This window comes from Electrona antarctica (assembly GCF_951216825.1).
Source record: "Electrona antarctica genome assembly, chromosome: 17".
Classification (NCBI taxonomy): Eukaryota; Metazoa; Chordata; class Actinopteri; order Myctophiformes; family Myctophidae; genus Electrona; species Electrona antarctica.
In genome coordinates, this window is record NC_136798.1 from 34,771,260 (window position 1) to 34,790,841 (window position 19,582).

General features: G+C 41.0%; 2 protein-coding genes across 2 annotated transcripts; both read right to left on the minus strand.

Annotated features, from left to right (window-relative positions):
* Positions 1-653: 653 nt before the first annotated feature.
* On the minus strand, positions 654-10,709 carry LOC306940399 (uncharacterized protein). Its single transcript, XM_079525457.1, has 3 exons — positions 10,598-10,709; positions 9,245-9,387; positions 654-3,663 (listed from the first exon to the last, which is right to left on the minus strand). Exons 2-3 carry the CDS (start codon positions 9,351-9,353, stop codon positions 1,760-1,762), a joined length of 2,013 nt encoding a protein of 670 aa, XP_079381583.1. The 5' UTR covers positions 9,354-9,387; positions 10,598-10,709; the 3' UTR covers positions 654-1,759.
* A 2,567-nt stretch (positions 10,710-13,276) lies between these two features.
* LOC306941084 (kelch-like protein 24) lies at positions 13,277-17,046 on the minus strand (the record flags this gene model as incomplete). Its single annotated transcript, XM_079526389.1, has 10 exons — positions 13,277-13,452; positions 13,827-13,946; positions 14,126-14,305; positions 14,826-14,954; positions 15,078-15,197; positions 15,352-15,490; positions 15,993-16,136; positions 16,264-16,455; positions 16,544-16,678; positions 16,882-17,046. 10 exons carry the CDS (start codon positions 17,044-17,046, stop codon positions 13,277-13,279), a joined length of 1,500 nt encoding a protein of 499 aa, XP_079382515.1.
* Between the last annotated feature and the right edge of the window lie 2,536 nt (positions 17,047-19,582).

The following is a 19,582-nucleotide window of genomic DNA, read 5'->3' on the forward strand; positions in this document are numbered from 1 at the left end:
TCCACCGAATGGGTCTAGTGAGGAAAGGCCAGGCTCTGCATTCAGCCAGGCTTTATGATCCTAGCTTGATAAATCTGCCCATTCTAAGCCTCGCTTGGCTTTAGTTACGTGGAATGGAATAAACCAGGCTGTACGGACCAGGATTTAACAAGCCTGGTTTTGGTTTAAATCCTGGATTAGTTAATCCAGGTTTCGTGAAACAGGCCCCAGGTCCCATCACTTAAAGACAGATTACTACACACAAAGCCTGACATAGTCCAGTCCATTGACCATATGCGGACCGCTGCCATCTTGCCAGCAAGGTGCTAACTAGATGCAATTTCCTGTTGACAGCCAATACATCCAAACAGAAAAGTCTGATTGTATCCAAATGATTGTATTTAACGTCAAACTCACCAACCTTTTTCGTACAGCTGCAATGTTGGTGAATTTGACAACTCTGTCAATGTTAAATTGCATTTAGTTAGCACCTTGCTGGCAAGATGGCAGCGGTCTGCATATGGTCAATAAGGCACTATTGTAAGTAATGTCAATATTTTTGTTTTTATATTGTGCATATTATTTAACTTTTTACTTGTCTTAACATAAATCTTTATAAAGTTTTCTTCTGCAGTTTGTCTTATTTAAAGTTATCGAAGAGTCAAGACAGATAGTTTCATTTTGTAATTTGTTTAATTTAAAAAGATAAATCAAAATCACTTCCTTTAATGAAAGAAAATATGAACCGAAATCAACACAATCATAACGATACCTGTCCCATGACAAGACTTTCTCAATTCAACATGCGGAGCGCTCGGTTTGTGTAAAGAGTAAAGACCTATTCCTGAATCATATAGAATAGCTCTAAACCAGCCAAAAGAAAAGACATTCATGACTGCAATTCTAATTATTTGTACTTTGTGACACAATCTCTGTCTCTACAAACATCCTACAAAGATAGATGAACATTCAGCAAAACATTGATGAACACTTGATACAAATGGATAAACATTTGGCAACAACGGATCAACATTCATCAAAAACAATGAATTAAATAACGTTCAAGTAGTTCATTTGTGAGACTTTAAAGCATCATATTGGTTAAAAATGTCTTACAATATTCACAACTGAAAGGCTTCATTCCACTGAATTGTTTGAATGTGTCCATTTAGAACGCCTATAGTTGTTCTACCTTTCAAGCTAGGAACGCCTCTGTGTGTAGTAGTTGCTATTATATACAGTATATAGCAACAACTCATTTACTGCTAGAATCGATTCAGTCTGTAGTCCCTTCCCTGCCTCCGGATGCAGCCACGGCTTTTATTTTGAAGACCCCAAAATGAACCGGAAGAAAAAATGGCAAAAGCTAATGTGGCTATCTACCAGTCATCCGAAGGGATTTAGTAATGAGCCACTAACATCGACGTTCTGTTCAAACACCTCAATCTGTGAAAGGATTCAGAGAAAAAGGCATAAGATTGCAGTTAACATAGCAGTGGACGGTGGGGAATCATTTCATTGATGGACAACAGGCAAGCCAAGCATTACCTAACGACGGGGACAATGCTAGGAGTTTTTATTGGTCTCACGTCTGAATGGTTTAAAAGAACAATAAAGTTTGTAATCTTTGTCTCATGTATGAGTTCTCTTGTGAATTTTGAGATTACCTCTCATGCTGAACCCTATACAACACTGATCTCAGTGGTAGGGTTTCTCTCCTGTATGAATTACCTGGTGAACTTTGAGATTACTCCTTTGGATGAACGTTGCACCGCACTGGTCACACTGGTAGGGCCTCTCTCATTTCTCCTGTATGAGTTATCTGGTGTCGTTTGAGAGCTCTGCTTGAGCTGAATGCTATGTCACACTGGTCACAGTGATAGGGCTTCTCACCTGTATGAACTCTCTGATGACGTCCGAGTTCACCATTAGTTCTAAACGTTTTCCCACACTCGTCACAGTGGTAAGGCTTCTCCCCTGTATGAATTTTCTGGTGAATTTTGAGATTACCTCTTTGGCTGAATGCTGCCCCACACTGGTCACAGTTGTAGGGCTTCTCCCCGGTATGAATTCTCTGGTGTAGTTTGAGGCCACCGATAGTTCTGAATGCTGCCCCACACTGGTCACAGTGGAAGGGCTTCTCTCCTGTATGAATTCTCTTGTGACGCTGGAGATTGCTACTCATGCTGAATCCTTTACTACACTGGTCACACTGGTAGGGCTTCTCTCCTGTATGAGTTCTCTGGTGTTGTTTGAGAGCGCTGTTTGTGCTGAATGTTTCCCCACACGGGTCACAGAGGTAGGGCTTCTCCCCTGTATGAATTCTCTGGTGACGTTTGAGATTACTGCTTTCATTGAACCTTAACCCACATTGGTCACAGTGGTGGGCCTTCTCCCCTTTATGAGTTCTCTGGTGACTTCTGAGAGCACTGTTACTTCTAAATATTGCCTCACACTGGTCACAGTGGTAGGGCTTCTCTCCACTATGAATTCTCTGGTGTAGTTTGAGTGCAGCACTTGTGCTGAAGTCTGACCCACACTGGTCACAGTGGTGGGCCTTCTCCCCTGTGTGAACTCTCTGGTGAATTCTGACTTCATCGTTGGTTCTAAACGTTTTCTCACACAGGTCACAGTGGTAGGGCTTATCTCCTGTATGAGTTCTCTGGTGACTTCTGAGAGCACTGTTACTTCCGAATGCTGCCCCACACTGGTCGCAGTGGTAGGGCTTCTCTCCAGTATGAATTCTCTGGTGACATGTGAGGTCATTGCTTCTGCTGAACGATGTCCCACACTGGTCACAGTGGTAGGGCTTCTCTCCAGTATGAATTACCTGGTGTCCTTTTAGAGCTCCTCTTGTGCTGAACGCTGTCCCGCACTGGTCACAGTCGTAGGGCTTCTCCCCTGTATGAATCCTCTGGTGAATCTTTAGATCACTGTTCACTATGAACCGTTTCCCACACTGGTCACAGTGGTAGCGCTTCTCTCCGGTATGAATTTTCTGGTGAGTTTGGAGATTACCGTGTCGGCTGAACTTTGCCCCGCACTGGTCACAGTGGTAGGGCCTCAATCCTGTATGTGTTCTCTTATGTATTGTGAGCTCGCCTGTTCGGCTGAACCCTTTCCCACATTGGTCACAGTGGTGGGGCTTCTCCTTCCTATGAATTCTCTGGTGGTGGAATTTGAGATCACTTGCCCTGCTGAACCCTTTACCACATTGGTCACAGTGGTGGGGCTTCTCCCCTGTATGAATTACCTGGTGTTGTTTGAGAGCACCGCTTGTGCTGAATGCTGTCCCACACTGGTCACAGTGGTAGGGCTTCTCTCCCGTATGGATCATCTGGTGACGTTTGAGATTACCGTGTTGGCTGAACTTTGCACCGCACTGGTCACAGTGGTAGCGCTTCTCTCCAGTATGCATTTTCTGGTGAGTTTGGAGATGACCGAGTTTGCCAAACTTTGCCCCGCACTGGTCACAGTGGTAGGGCCTCAATCCTGTATGTGTTCTCTCGTGTATTGTGAGCTCGCCTCTTCGGCCGAACCCTTTCCCACATTGGTCACAGTGGTGGGCCTTCTCTCCTTTATGGATCATCTGGTGGATCTTGAGATGACATCTTGAGCTGCATGTTGCCCCATACTCGTCACAGTGGGTATGTGTCTTCACTGGTAGTTGGGCAGGAAACACATCTGCAATGGAGAATGAGAGGCGATAAAGAAACCATAAACTGTATTGAAATTATGTGAAAGCTGTGTTGTATTACCACAAACTCACAATACTACTTTCTTTAAATTGATCTAGACCTAGTCCATTTTAACCAGTTAACAGTTTATTTGTTATACTGGGCCCAGATTGGCCACTGGGGCCCCTTTTCCACCAAAATAACTTTGGTTCTAGAACTGGTTCCGTTCTAGATTCTTGGAACCGTGGTGCTTTCAGGGAACCATGCAGCGGCCATTTTTGGTTCCCGTTCAGAACCAACATTTAGGGTTCTGAACAAATTAATGTTCAGTGGAAAGACTCTGAACTGGTTCAATATTAGGCTAGGAAAAAAAAGAACCGAACCGGTTCAACCCCAGTGGAAAAGGTCCCTGGGAGATTTGTGACGATTTCCGGCCCCCCCTGTCAACCGATTTGTCCAGCGAAGGTGTAATTTCTCTTTGTGTTTCAATATCAATCTTCTGCTAAGCTGCTAAGCAGAAGATTGCTATTGAAACGCAAAGAGAAATTATGCTCTCATAACTTGTACAGGTAACTATGTTACTCAAACAAATCCCTTATCATGCCTAGAATCAAGCCATCCAGGATCCTGACCAGAATCATGACCTGGGCTTCCCCAGAGTTGGTGTCAAAGTGTCCTTGAGCAAGACACTGAACCCAAATTGGTCCTGATGTGCTGGTTGGTGCCTTGCATGGTTTCCGCCGCCATCGGTGTATGAATGTGTGTGTGAATGGGTGAATTGATGCACAATCTATGTAAAGCGCCTTGGATAAAAGCGGTATATAAATGCACCATTTACCAGAAAACCTTTGATTCTGTGAAATGTTTTAAGTGAAAACCGCTAAACAAAAGGGTATTTATGCAGTATATCATAATGATATAATTAAATATTCAATATTTAATTAAATATCATTATTTTTCACAGAATCAATGGTTTTATGGTCATGAATCACCAGGATCGTGGGTGACTTGATTCTAGGCTTTAAATAATTGATATAAATTTGTGTACATCTGGGAAAAATTAATGGACGTTTTTCCAGTATACCCAGAAAACCACGCTCACTGCTGTGCCCTATTGGCTGCAACCGCAGTGAGGGCGGATCTTTCCCTGGGTAGAACCAGTACAAACCCTAGAAACATACACTACTTTATCATTATTTTAAAATTAAAACGGACCATAATTTACTAATCACATGATTTAAAAATGACTTTAAACTAGCGATTGAAAACATAACATGTTCATGAAAATGTTTACTAAAGGTAATAAAATCAAGTTTAAAGTAGAGTTGATCCGATACCGATACTGGTATCAGTTACTCGGGCAGATACCACCCTCAAGTGCTCGGTACTCGGAACCGCCCCCGATACTTTAACCCGAGTACCCGAGTAGTAACATCCAATTGACACTAGGCTGAACGAATGCAACGGTAGAAAGTCTGACCCAACAATGCAGCAAGTTGCCAAAAACAGCCGATCTACAAGCCTAAATGACAACTGACAAGTTGTCATTTAGTTGTCAAGATCGGAGATCCATCTGCATCTATGAGAAAAAGGGGGTAAAATAAAGTACTCGTATCGGCGAGTACTAAAAATGAAGTACTTTACTCGCACTCATACTAAAAAAATGGTATCGGGACAACTCTAGTTTAAAGTCTGGCCAAAACTTCATTCACTTTACTTGCATTGACAGCAGAGTATTGGACTCGAGACTCGATGACTCGACTTGAGTCCGACTCGAGTCATTGATTTGACGACTTGCAACTCGACTTGGACTTAAGGGTAAAAACTTGAGACTCGACTTGACTTGGAAGACAATGACTCCAGACTCGACTCGACTTGAGACAAGCTGACTCGGACACCACCATCAAGTGTCACTGTTGTGCAGCCTAACACACAGAGGCCAGGGAGGAGAGCTTGTACAGTACAGTACAGTACAGTACAGTACAGTACAGTACAGTACAGTACAGTACAGTACAGTACAGTACAGTACTCGACAATCTTGTGACTCGACCCGACTTGACTTGACATAACCTTGTGACTCGACCCGACTTGACATAACCTTGTGACTCGACCCGACTTGACTCGACAACCTTGTGACTCGACCCGACTTGACATAACCTTGTGACTCGACTTGACTTGACTTGCCCACAACAGAAAAACTTGAGACTTGCTTGAGACTTGGACCAAATGACTTGCTACTCGACTCGGACTCGGATCGGAGGGACTCGTGCAATTGTCTGATTGACAGTATATTACATTGCGACCGCTAGAATGTGAAATAGCGACAACTGCTGGGCCATTAATAGGAACTGCATGCTGTAAGCTTCAATTCCATCGGCGATTACTTGGCCCTTGAGAGAGCAGCATTTCTTTAATGTTGTGAAATGTGAATATGATGCATCCTTTTGTCAGATTTGCAATACTGACATATGCAGACAAGTAGGTGAAGTATTATCGCTATAGGGTAATGTCAGCAGTGTATGATAACTTGGCATGCTTAATTTATATACAGATGTCATACGACGGCCAGTACCGAATCAACACCACCAAGGGCACTGGCGCTACACCAAATCAAAAGGCCCCATGCACGCGAGTGTAACACAATCACAAGAACGACACTTTTTGCATTTGCACGCCCAGTGAATGAACGTGCGTACGTTCAGTGCACCGCCTGCACAGGGGTTAGGGGTTAAAGCCAAAAAAATCCCAAGACTGAAACATTTCAGACCAATTTTCAAACGATGTGGCGAACCCCCCAAATTTGCATCGATCTACCCCTGTCCTAGACAGCGATAAAAGTGTAAAATAAAAATAAATCGTAAATTAAAAACATGGTGCGCACAGCGCACACCAAATGTGGGGGTTGTAAAATTATGTTTTCCCAAAGTTGCCTTTATGTGTGTCAATCCATGCTTCATTTTATAGAAGCAGCTTTTGCTACTGCTTTCAGAAGTTATGTTGTATTATATTGCTAGTCTGGCCAATCAATAAATGCTCATATTGAAATTACTGTAGGGCTTGACTTTACAGCCACATGGTGCATAGCAACAGTGTGTTAAAGTAAAAAACCCCAGAGGAAGACACTTATAGGCATGTAGCCTTCAGTAGTCCACCTCCAAAGTCCTCAATAAACTGCAATATGTCCAGAACTCAGCCGCCCGTCTACTCACCAACACCCGTTCCAGAGATCATATTACACCAGTCCTCCGTGACCTTCACTGGCTACCGGTTAAACAAAGAATCCACTTCAAAACACTCCTGACCACCTACAAAGCACTAAACAACCTGGCTCCCCCATACCTCTGTGACCTCCTCAAACGTCATGCCCCCTCCCGCTCCCTCAGGTCTGGTGACGCAAACCTCCTCGACGTCCCCAAAACCCACCTCTTCAACATTGCCTTCCCTAGCTAACCCTTCTCACCGTCTTTCTTTTTAATGTTTTTTAGCTTTTAGTGTTTTCCTTTTTCTAATAAAGTTGTTTTTATCTTGCTGTTACCTCTGTAAAGCCACCTTATGTAAAGCGTCTTTGGGTACTAGAAAAGCGCTATATAAGTTTGAGATATTATTATGCACCTTGCATTATAAGGTTGCAAGTGAGAACAAAAGTCAATTACAAGAGAACCCATTGGTTTGGCAACTAAAATGGGATACAGTGATAGGTGGGTAGTGGGCACTATATACAGCTCCATCTCACTGAATTAGAATATTTTGTAAAAGTTGATTTTCTTCTGTAATATAATTAAAAAAGTGAAACTTTCTTATATTCTCAATTCATTTGCATAAAGTGAAGTATTTAAAACCTTTTTTTGTTTTAATCTTGATGATTATGGCGTACAGCTCATACAAATTTTAAAAAATCCTATCTCAATTAATTAGAATATTTTATTTTAGACCACTAAGAAAATGTTTTTTTAAATGAGAAATGTTGACCATCTGAAAAGTATATTAATGTATGCAGTTAGTTAATACTTGGTCTGGGCTACTTTTGAACAAATTATTTCATCAATGGCTGGGACGTGGCATGGAGGTTGACAATACAACCTAGATTCAATGTGGGGTTCAGGTCAGGCCAGTTGGCTGGTCAGTGAAGCACAGTAATACCATGGTCAGTACACCAGTTACTAGTAGTTTTGGCACTGTGGGCAGATGCCAAGTGCTGCTGGAAAAGGAAAATCAGCATCAATATAAAGCTTGCCAATGTACGGAGGCACACAGTGCTGTAAAACATCATAATAGATGGTTGTGTTGAGACTCTGGACATGACAAAACAGTGCTGATTTAGGCCATGTTATCAGCATGGTGTCGGTCCACTGACAGTGAAAACTTGGTGAAAACTGGTTTCAACACAGCCATCTTTTTAGAGTACATTGTGCTTCAGTATGTTGACAAGCTTCATGGAGATGCTAATTTCCCTTTCCAGCTAGATTTGGAACCTGCCCACAGTGCCAAAACTACTAGTAACTGGTGTACTGACCATGGTATTACTAGTCTGTGCTTAACTGACCAGCCAACTGGCCTGACCTGAACCCCACAGAGAATCTATTGTCAAGAAGAAGGTGTGAGACATAAGACTGAACAATACAAATTAATTTACGGCTGTTATCAAAGCAAACCTGGGCTTCCATAACACATCAACAGTGCCACAGACTGATCACCTCCATGCCACACCCCATTGATGAAATCATTTGTTCAAAAATAGCCCAGACCAAGTCTTAACTTCATAGGCCTACATTAATATACTTTTCAGATGGTCGACATTTCTTGAAAAATATTGTTTTTGTGGTCTCGTAAAATATTCTAATTCATTGAGATAGGATTTTTTGATTTTCGTGAGCTGTACGCCATAATCATCAAGATTAAAACAAAAAAAGTTTTTTAAATACTTCACTTTATTTAAGAAGAAAATTAACTTTTACAAAATATTCTAATTCAATGAGAATCTGGAGCTGTAGTTTCCAGCAACGTCTGGACATCTGGGCACTTTGGCTATTTTGTCCAAAGTGTTATTATATTTGAAAATGAATGTGCATGGTACATAATTATCATTGTGCCTAAATTCATTAGCCTCTGTCTGTTCTAAGCAATCCAGCCCCTGCCCATAAATACAATACATCAGATACTTGCAGCAGACAAGAATAGGAATTGTCAATTAAGCAAGGGATAATGAATGGCTAGGTGGTCATTGTTGATAAATAAATCACTGACAGGCATAATCACCCGCTTATTATACGGCACTGCATAATGAATAAATTGAAATAAAAAGTAACAACAAAACTGGCTGTCCACCAGTGCAGCACAAGTTTCCCCGGAAAACAAGGAATTGAGTTGATCAAATAGAATCATTTTCAGTTACTGCAATAACTGCTATTTTTCCACTTCAAGTGTTTTCAAAAACATTCTTGAAAGCAATGTTTAGTTGTAAATGACATGGTGTGTTTGTTTACATGGCTGTCATGTTGGATAGTGGATGCAGCATAAAATCTTCAAATATCAGGGCTTTGATGGCAAAAATGAACATGATATCATAATTATAAATTTTTTCTACATACCTATTCTGTACAACTTTACTATGGGCTGCAGTCTGGCATCAAGAAGTCCATGTCCCTGGTTCATCTCTCGCTGGTCCTCTGTCAATGTTGGATATGTTTTGGAGGCCATTATCACTTGATACCGTAGATCTGTCTGTGATGATCTGTGAAAAAAACCATGACAAAACAAATTAAAACAATAAACATAGTAGTACTGAAAAGACTGGTACTTTGTATTAATTTATAAAATGTACATTACAATTTATTTAAAATGTATCTCAATTTAGCCTAAAAAACAAACGGAAATTACGTTTGTATTCATATGGCCCAATGTTCAACGCCCAAAACACAAATCGTTAATCACAATTATTTGTGTGATTAACTTAAATTTGTAATTGCGAAGGCCCTAAATACACATAAATATTATGTATTGCAAAAGACACAGTTCCTCTGGCAAACTATGACACAGGAATAATAATTATGTAGCCTACTCTGTGGTGGAAAGTTACTATGTACATTTACTTGAGTGCTGTACTTAAGTACAATATAGGTATTTTTTACTTTACTGTTTCCAATTGGCAGGTGGTGTGATTAATTACCCAGCACCTATCGCAAGGCACCTGCCAATTGTGTGACCTAAACTTTTGTGTTTCCCTTGTCAATTGGTGATGACGTCTAAAATCAGTTCATCGATCATTCCAGTCGCCCCTCGCCGGAGAGAAAGAAGTCCGTGTGCATCTCTTGAAAAAGTGGAGATAATTTACTAAATACACGTTTTGTGCCAGAACTTTCACATGGATATAAAACTAGAGGACCATATTTCCCTCCACGTTTTTGGAATTATTTAATGGGTGAGTACAAACGGAGCATTTATCACATTCAGGCCGCACACAATTGAAATCAACCAGGGACAGTAGCGACCGTTCTATGCCTATGATACATGAAAATTTACGAAGTTAATTAAATGATCACAGGCATTCTAGGTCTATGTCTTTGTTAGCCAATAGCTCCCTGATATGTTCCAATGTACCATCAATAATAGGTAGTGATTTGTACCAGTATGAAAATAAATGTATAAGTGAAGAAGTGTACTAGTGTAGGTCATGATTGCTAGGCTAACGGCTGTAATGGTAGTACTAGTGTAACATCGTGTACAACAAAGACCGCATGGAATAAAGTCATTCCATCCAACAACCAACAAAGACAGTTAGCAGCTACTGCTAGCAAACCATGCTAAGTTGTTCTCTTAAAAGTGCGTTCCGACCCCAGTATCCACTGGAAGCTCCGTGTTGCATTGGCCCTTTTCTCCATACATGTGAAAATGTGCATTATGTGTTTATAAACATAGATATTATATGCATAATATAAACGTACCTTGCTTCAAGAAGACGCAACACCCGTCGGAGCGAAGTGATTGTGTGAGTGACCTGCGTCGGTGTTGTTTGTTCGCTTCGTTTTTGCAGGTGCAATCATTGCTTTTTGCCGGTGCATACCGCCACCTACTGTCCTGGGGTTAGTTGTATGTATGAATCCCTGACTCCCTGTAAAGTAACACTAAATGTAGTAGTAGTACTACTGTAGTAGTAACATGATGATGAGGATAATGATGATTCTGATGAATTGAAAATGGTGGACCCTGTTGTAAACAAGTGTAATGCTTTATCAGTGTTTCGTCCACAGTAAGTATTTTATTGAGTTGTGCTTTCATGTGAAATGTACACATTCTGCAAACTGTTAATAAATACTTGTTCTAGTTCAATCAATCAATCAATCAATCAATCAATCAATCAATCAATCAATCAATCAATCAATCAGGGGATCAATCAATCAATCAATCATGATGATTACTTGTATGCTAATATAGTCTCGGGTAGCCAGACATTCCACATTCTCCGAATGCTATATGACGGAAGCGTTTGAAAATTGCAGGAGGCAACAGACTGGCCATGTGAGACTAATAACATTGTCCCTGTGTCCAATCTATCAAGCCCTGTTCCAGAGTGATTGCTAACTCGCTAACGCTCTGGAGGGAATGGGATAACATATTTTTCTTCATGATTTCTTTCTTCAGCTAATTCTCAACTTCCCTCTAACCAAAAGGTCAATCTTACCCTGACACATCATAATCATGACTCATGACAGTCATGCAGCAACTAGGATATCAACGTTCTGTTCTCAAAATAAACATTTATTTTTACTTTAATAATTATAGCTACTCCTTCATATGTCTAAAACAGTTACTTAAAGCTAAACTATATGTAACTTTCCTCTTCTACCCCGATTTGAACCCAGTTTAGTCCTGACACTTTTACCATTGAGCTTATAGAGGGTGCCCGCTTGCTCAAGGGATAAATTAAATCTTGACCATCAGGTCAAAATTTGTGTCTGATCCTGTGTCTACAGGTGAGACATGACCTCTTTCACACAATAGTGTCTCAATAGCAGAGCAGGGAGACAAAATACAACCGTTATATTGTTTAAATAGAAACATACTCTTTACATTTCTGTAATGGAACGGCTTCATGATACCCTCAGAAACAGCTATATTAACGCACTGAAATTAATGATCACCTTTTTCATTCATTCTGATTGTGTCTATGACCCGGCAGTGTGTCTCAATTCCCACCAACTTGTCAATATTCAATGTTTACATGTTTGAGAGAGAAACTTGTCCTCAATTTGTGGAATATAATAACATTTGCGTTCATGAAAAATAAATGACTTTCCTGATATATTTCCTGGGGGCTGTGGGGATGAAAATCAATATCTTTTGAATATTTTGGGCTGAGTTGAATCACATATCAAATTTGACCCACTCACACCAAAAGTGTTTGATTATAGGTTTCTAACACAATGCAAGGGTTTTACAAGGAATCGGTTGTTGAACTAAAACAGCCAATAAGCAATTGGAATCAAGAATCTTTAATGGTCACAGTCATATACATGGTACAAGCTGTGAAACTGTTACAATACAATATCAGATAATAATATAAAATGAATAATAACACTGGTTGAGAGAAATAAAGGCAGAGGCAGGCAGAACAGCAGTATAATAAACCTCTTAAAGACAAGTAGAACGTATTTATTTTGAACAAATGTTCAATATATCTGGTGTGTACATCATTTGCAGCAAATTAAGCTGCACACAGATATACTGTAAATGTCAGGAAAACATACCATTGTGTGTCAACTTTAGATATTACTTGGGATGCAACTTAAGTGTTAATTTAATTCATGATATACCTTTTCATTTTCTGGAGTCAAAACTATACAATATTTGTCTTGGTATTAAAACATGCTTTGTACTCTAGTCAAGTACTTAAAACTCATACTTAATACTTGAAAATTACATACTTAAAACTTCATACATACAAAAATAAATAAAATCATTTCATTCTATATTCTATATTTTTAGTGTAAGAAAATAGAAATGTTTCTCTTGTGGGTCTCGAGCTAAAATGTTTATAGATCTGCTATTTTTTTAAATCATGAAAACGTGTGCAAATCTTCTAATATTCTTTCACAGTACACACAACGTTTTAACTCAAATCATTGCTTCTGGGGGGGTTCCCTGGAACAACATTTCAGATGGGGGTCCAGCAGCCAAATACATAGTATTGTTGGGGTCAAGACCAGCTTTGAGAAAATAATACAAAAACTACATTACATAATCAGATCCTCAGTGTTCATTTAATGAACTATTGACTGAGAGTGTACAAATTGAACCAAATGGTTGGATTTGGTTGCATGTCTGGCCTATCTCTTGCTGATAGACACGCAGTTGAAACCACTGCGACAGGTGTCCATCTCCCCAAGGATTTTCCACGTTTCTGTCTGTTCGTCGAAAGACTCGAGATCATCGTACCGGAGATCACTAAATGAAGAGAGAACAATAAACCATGAGAGAAATGTCAGCTGTTTTATACCTTTTTATAGGCTTACTTACTTTATATGCTTGATATAATAAATAAAAGCCACAGGCTACGAGAGAACGAGTCAGGCTTTCCTCCGAGGTGGGAAACCTGGTGACGCGTCATCACGCACGGTTACTTCCTACCTGATAGTGTCGTCCATCCCTCCTAGAACGTAGATCTTCCCGTCCACCACAGCCACGCCAGGATGGTAGCGTGGCTTGTTCATGGAGGAGCACATGCTCCACTGGTTAGTCTCTGGACTGAAGCACTCCACCTTGTCTGTGTACTCCTCCTCCTCATCATCCTGCTGACCGCCTGTAACAGGAATGAACAGGATGCTGACTGTTAATGTTGTATCGACCAAAACTACAGTGGTGTTGAAGTGATCTACCACGGTGGTTCTCAACCTGTGGGTCGGGACCCCCACATGCATTTTGGAGGGGTCCCCAGATGGCAGTGATGTGACATTTTAAGGACTTTTAAGACCTTTTTAATACTTCAAAATAAACCAACAAACAAATAGTCAACAAATAGTCTAACATTGGCCAAATTATGAAATAATATAGCCTAAGAGGCAAAAAAATGAAAATAACAGATCTCACAATATCCATGTGTGGAACTGAGTCAAACAAAATTGAAGTGGATATACAGTTTGAATATGAATATGTGTGGGGGGGGGGGGGGGTTACCTATAACGTAGATCTTTCCTTTGTGCGCACAGACAGCTGAACCACTACGAGGATTCTGGATTGTAGCAGCTACTGTCCATACAGATGTTCGGGGGTCGTACTTGTACATCTCGTCCCAGCCTGTGATCAAACAGCGACACCAAGGGGACAGGAGGGCACATGACAAAAAACATTATTCATTGTCAATGGGGGAATATGTAATAACAAAGGTTTTGGACATTTTCAGTTCAGTATTTTACATACATCACATAGAAAAACACCTCATGAAACCCTGCATGTATGGTAGGTAAGTGACATACCAGCAGCATAGATAAATCCATCGAGTGCGACCGCAGCAGAGGTCTTTGCACCAATGCAAAGGTCTGGCATCATGTTAGACTCCATGAGCTGCCAGCTGTCGGTTTTAGGGTCATAGCGATCCACCGACTGATCCCATAAGCGGTCCACTGCATACACATAGTCGTCCAGCATCACCAGAGCTATGAACCATGTGGGTTGTGCAAGGAAGAAACAAAATCACAGCGGTGTGAATTAAACAGTGCCTACAATAGCACATCCCTGTATATTCGTTTATATAGGCTACTGAACAGTGTGACTTTAATAGGTATTAAAAATACTGCTAATTAAAGATTGAAAATGGGAAGTCCCCATGGAGTTTGTGTTATCCTTTTTGCCTAACTGACTGTACCTTGTGCTGTTTACTTTTCTGACTAATACATTATTCAGTCAATCAATCAAATCTCTCTCTTTCTCGCGTGCCTGTGTGTGTGTGTCTTCTGTGTGTGCTTAGACATGCAGTAGTTTTGACCTATGGGATGCAGTATGTTGCAACTGTTTATGATTATGCCCATAAAGACAGTCACTTCTAGGAGTTGTTTTGTGTGTGTGTACACTAGCAGAACTGGTGGCCATGTACCCTCTCCTTGAGTAAATAAAGGCAACAACTCATAGTTGTTTCAAAACAGTGTTCAAAATAATGCCGTCCTTTGGCTGTCTTACCAAAGTCACAGCGTGCCTCATTCATGGGAGCCAGCTTCTTCCATTTGTGATGGGAATAGTCATAGCTGCACATCTGCCTACTGACGATACCATCACGGTACCTTCCTCCAGCCATATACACTGTAGAGCCTATGGTGAGAGCAGAATTCAAACAATGAGCTTCAAGTATTTATTTTAAGTAGTAGGCTGTTAGTAACATCCAGTACAGGTCCTAACATGATTGACTCCAATTAATCTGATGGTACTCCTCACCTGATGCAGCCAGACCAGGACCAGTGAAGGGCAGAGATTCCAGAGTCTTCCATCGATTGGACGGTGGATGAAAGGTCACCAGTTGGTGGTCTGTCACCATCAGGATCACTTCACATGACCCTGCACAGAAGAATGGAAGATAAGCAAAGAACCAGGCGTGTAAAATAGCAAACTAAATTGTCTTGAGGAATGTGTCAGCACTGGACATCCAAAGTATAGAAAACGTATTTTCCCAACATCCGTTAATGGCAACATGCATGTGTGAGGCAGGTACCTGTGGGCCAGCGTGGTGTGTGGTTCTTGTCCTCAGCAGTGAGCCTCTGGAAGGCCTGGGATTCGACCACATCCAGAGAGGCTTTCACACAGTCAAGGTAGGACGGGTTGATCAGGGTCAGACGAATATGCTCCATCACCTTAAAGGAGGTGAAATTAGCAGACAGAACGCAGTGTCATTTGATAGCTTACATTATACTATTTCCCGCCCCCAAAACGTTTTTGAAATCGTAATTCAATCATTAGAATCAGAATCATCTTTATTGTCACATCACGGTTTTACAAGTAAAACGGTGGGTGAAAATTGTTTTTAGGCATAGTTCCCAGCGTGTTATTACGCTTATTCAACACACACACACACACACACACACACAGTCTCTCTTAGCTAATTTACAAACGGCACAGTCGTAGGGTCTCTCTTATCTTATTTACAATACAAATAAGGGGTTTCCAGATATTTACAAGTTTGTTTCACAAACGGCACAACCGTTGTCTTATTAGTCAGATATTGGTTTTTTTTTTTATTGTGTAAGAGAACCAACATCGACGTCACGATAGCTTCCATTTAAGCTCGTCTTCAGTCACATTTCTTTGCCTTCTCCATGGTCTTTCATCAGGTGAACACACTGAGATTGGACTGACCTTTTCAAAGCTCTGCTTGCGGTCAGGACTGTGGTTTAACCACAACATGGCAGCCTCAAATGCTGTCTCCTCCTTGGTTACATTGAGATCATTGCTGGCAAGAATCTCTGTCAGTTTGTCCACAGAGAGAGAGAGGAACTCTTCCTAGTAGTATAGAAAATACAGTAGATTAGCTGATATATTACAACTGAGTCACCACAGATGTATAGCCAAAAGCCAACAGACAAAAGACTTGGAACATGTACAGTATGTATATCCTTCAATGTCTGACCTGCTTGTAGACGACACTGAAGTGTTCCACAACAGAATCCATGCTGCTTTTCTCCAACATCTTAAACGAGTAGTTTTCAGCCAAGCAATTAATTCCTACACAGTTGTTTTCATCCATGTGACGCTCCAGGAATCGAAAGCAAGCCTTTTGAACAGCTGTGATGTCGAAGAAGTGTGCTGCTGCTAGCAGGGCCTAGACCAAATACACAAAATGCCCTCATTAAGCACCAATTCAGGTCATAAATGGAGCCAATTAATAAGGTTTGATGATAATACATTACCTCCACATTTTCTCCGGAGATGTCAACCTCTGAAGTGTAGGCATAGCTCAGCAACAATTCCATCTCCCGAGGTTCCACATCGACCATGTCAACCTTTGCCTGCCTGGACTCCATCATTGGCGTTGTAAACATCGCCTGTGCGGGTTGAGAAGGTGAATGGTTGGCTTGGAGTGATCGTGTTTTAGGCCTTTCTCATTGACATTATGTCACAAATAATTGATTGTATGGCACAACATTTGGTTCACGTGAAAGTCAAGAGACACAATTTAATGTTATTCACACAATAACTCCAGGCCAATACGTGTTCACATGGAAAGTTGAGGGTGTACTGTGTTTACCTTAAAGTAAGAGCTGAATGAGGCCAGTACAATTCTATGACATGGGAACTCCTTTCCTCCACAGCACAGAATCACGTCACAGAATTCCTTTTCGAGCCAAAGTCTGTTCATGCTCCCCAACATCATGTCGGGATGTGTCTCCTCCTTGAACACAAAGTCAGCCATCTCCTTAAGTCTATGCAACGGGAGGGGATAAAATAAAGGGTCAGAAGGTAACGATTGTTTGCACATTATGTTTAAAGAACACAATACACACATAAATGGCAGTGTAACATCAGGCTTTACAACAGCATCACATGCATACAATCAAATTATGGGACAGTATATCAGCAAGTCAAATTGAGCTATGGAGCTAATAGAAAACAAGCTGAACATCACTTTTATATGTATGTCTTTAAACTATAAATCTCGATTGTATTCCCACACTAAGTCACTGGCTAGACTGAACTTTTTATAATATTCTTTCAGGAAAGTTTTGATGATTTTAAAGGAGTGATTATATTTGTATTAAATATATGTTGTATATATTTATACTGAATTTATACTGAATGTAATGTATACTAGCTTCTACTCCAGTACATCTCTAAGGCAAATACACTCATTTGAAAATGTGTAGATTTAGATTATTATCATAAAATATACATTAGAAATGTAAACCCTCTGCAGTGAGTGTTGCCAATCACTGCAGTCCACAGCCACAGTCAAATAGCCCACCTCCTACCAGTGGCCCTTGCACGTATTCCGCTCCAGGTCAGTGATATTGCTATTGTATGCCCTTACTTGTGCACTCTTCTTCACTGTCAAAACTACATTTCAGGTGGCAACACACATTGCACATTACAATGTATTGCAATTCTGCTTCTTACTAGATACAAGAACAGTGATCAGGAGACGGTGGATCGCAGAACATGTGGCTAAACAGATGTTCATCGATATGTACCAGGTATGTTTCTTGCCACAATTCACATTTGTTATTTGTATGCACATTACACCCTTATCTTCTTCGACTCATAATAACATGTAATGCTTTCCTATTCCATTCAGCCTCAACCTATTCCCATATACTACCCATCGTTCCTACCTGTTGAAGAAGCAACATTTCAGGGCCTACATCATGACACAACTAAACACAACAGCCGTCCACCAACATCTAAAACTCAAGCACCAACCTCCCCATCTTCCACTTGTTCACCTCCAGGTAATTGCAGTTACTATTGTTAGTTTGCTATTACCATTTTACCCACTGATCTTGATGTCAATGCTCATTGTGAAGTGGCAATAACTGCAATCTGTAAATCTGCATGTTTACAGATGGAACAACACGATGCCACTAGACACAGACGCAGACGGATGCCAGAAAATGTCCCTACACAGATATACCGTGACATTTGCCAGGTACATTGTTTGCACAGACATATGTGACATCTTCATGCCACTTCCTTCCATGTAATCAGTGGTTCCCAAACCTTTTCACATCAAGGACCCCCAAATAGACACTAATTAGCCCCACGCACACCCATTTGAAAAGATATGCCAGGGACCCCCATAAGAGAAGATTTGTACGGCTCTAGCAGTGATTCTCAACCATTTCAATTTCAAGGACCCCTCCAGTTTGACATGCATTAGTCTACAGTCCCCCATTTAATGGCATTTCTATCTCTGGGACCCCCAATTTATATTGTAAAATCAATGTTATTTTAACTCTGAGACTGTAAAAATGGTGCTTTAACTGTCTTCCATTCTATTCACAGCCTAAACCTGCCATTCCTGGGGGCCAGCCACTGCCAATCCAGACTTTTCACCTGCCTTCACCTCACACAGCGAATGACAGCACACCACCACATTATGTCCAAGGACCTGCTGGAACAACACGATGCCACTACAGACACAAACGGATGCCAGAAAATGTCCCTACACAGATATACCGTGACATTTGCCAGGTACATTGTTTGCACAGACATATGTGACATCTTCATGCCACTTCCTTCCATGTAATCAGTGGTTCCCAAACCTTTTCACATCAAGGACCCCCAAATAGACACTAATTAGCCCCACGCACCCCCATTTGAAAAGATATGCCAGGGACCCCCATAAGAGAAGATTTGTACGGCTCTAGCAGTGATTCTCAACCATTTCAATTTCAAGGACCCCTCCAGTTTGACATGCATTAGTCTACAGTCCCCCATTTAATGGCATTTCTATCTCTGGGACCCCCAATTTATATTGTAAAATCAATGTTATTTTAACTCTGAGACTGTAAAAATGGTGCTTCAACTGTCTTCCATTCTATTCACAGCCTAAACCTGCCATTCCTGGGGGCCAGCCACTGCCAATCCAGACTTTTCACCTGCCTTCACCTCACACAGCGAATGATAGCACACCACCACCAACATATGTCCAAGGACAACTTCCTGCTGATCAGATGAGTGGGATTAACGACCTTTCACATGTACCAACTGTGAAGGGCAATGTTGACAAGAACAATGACACAGTGCCAACACCAGCAATTACACACACACAAGTAGGAGCACATCCATTCACACGAGGTGGCGCTGCTGAACATTCCATATTTTCCACTGCCATTTCTGTTGCAGCAGCACATAATATCACACTTACAAGTGGGAACCCCAACAATGCTGATGGAAATTGCCTATATGAATCAATAACATTAATTCTAGACATTGCTTCATCATGAAACTTA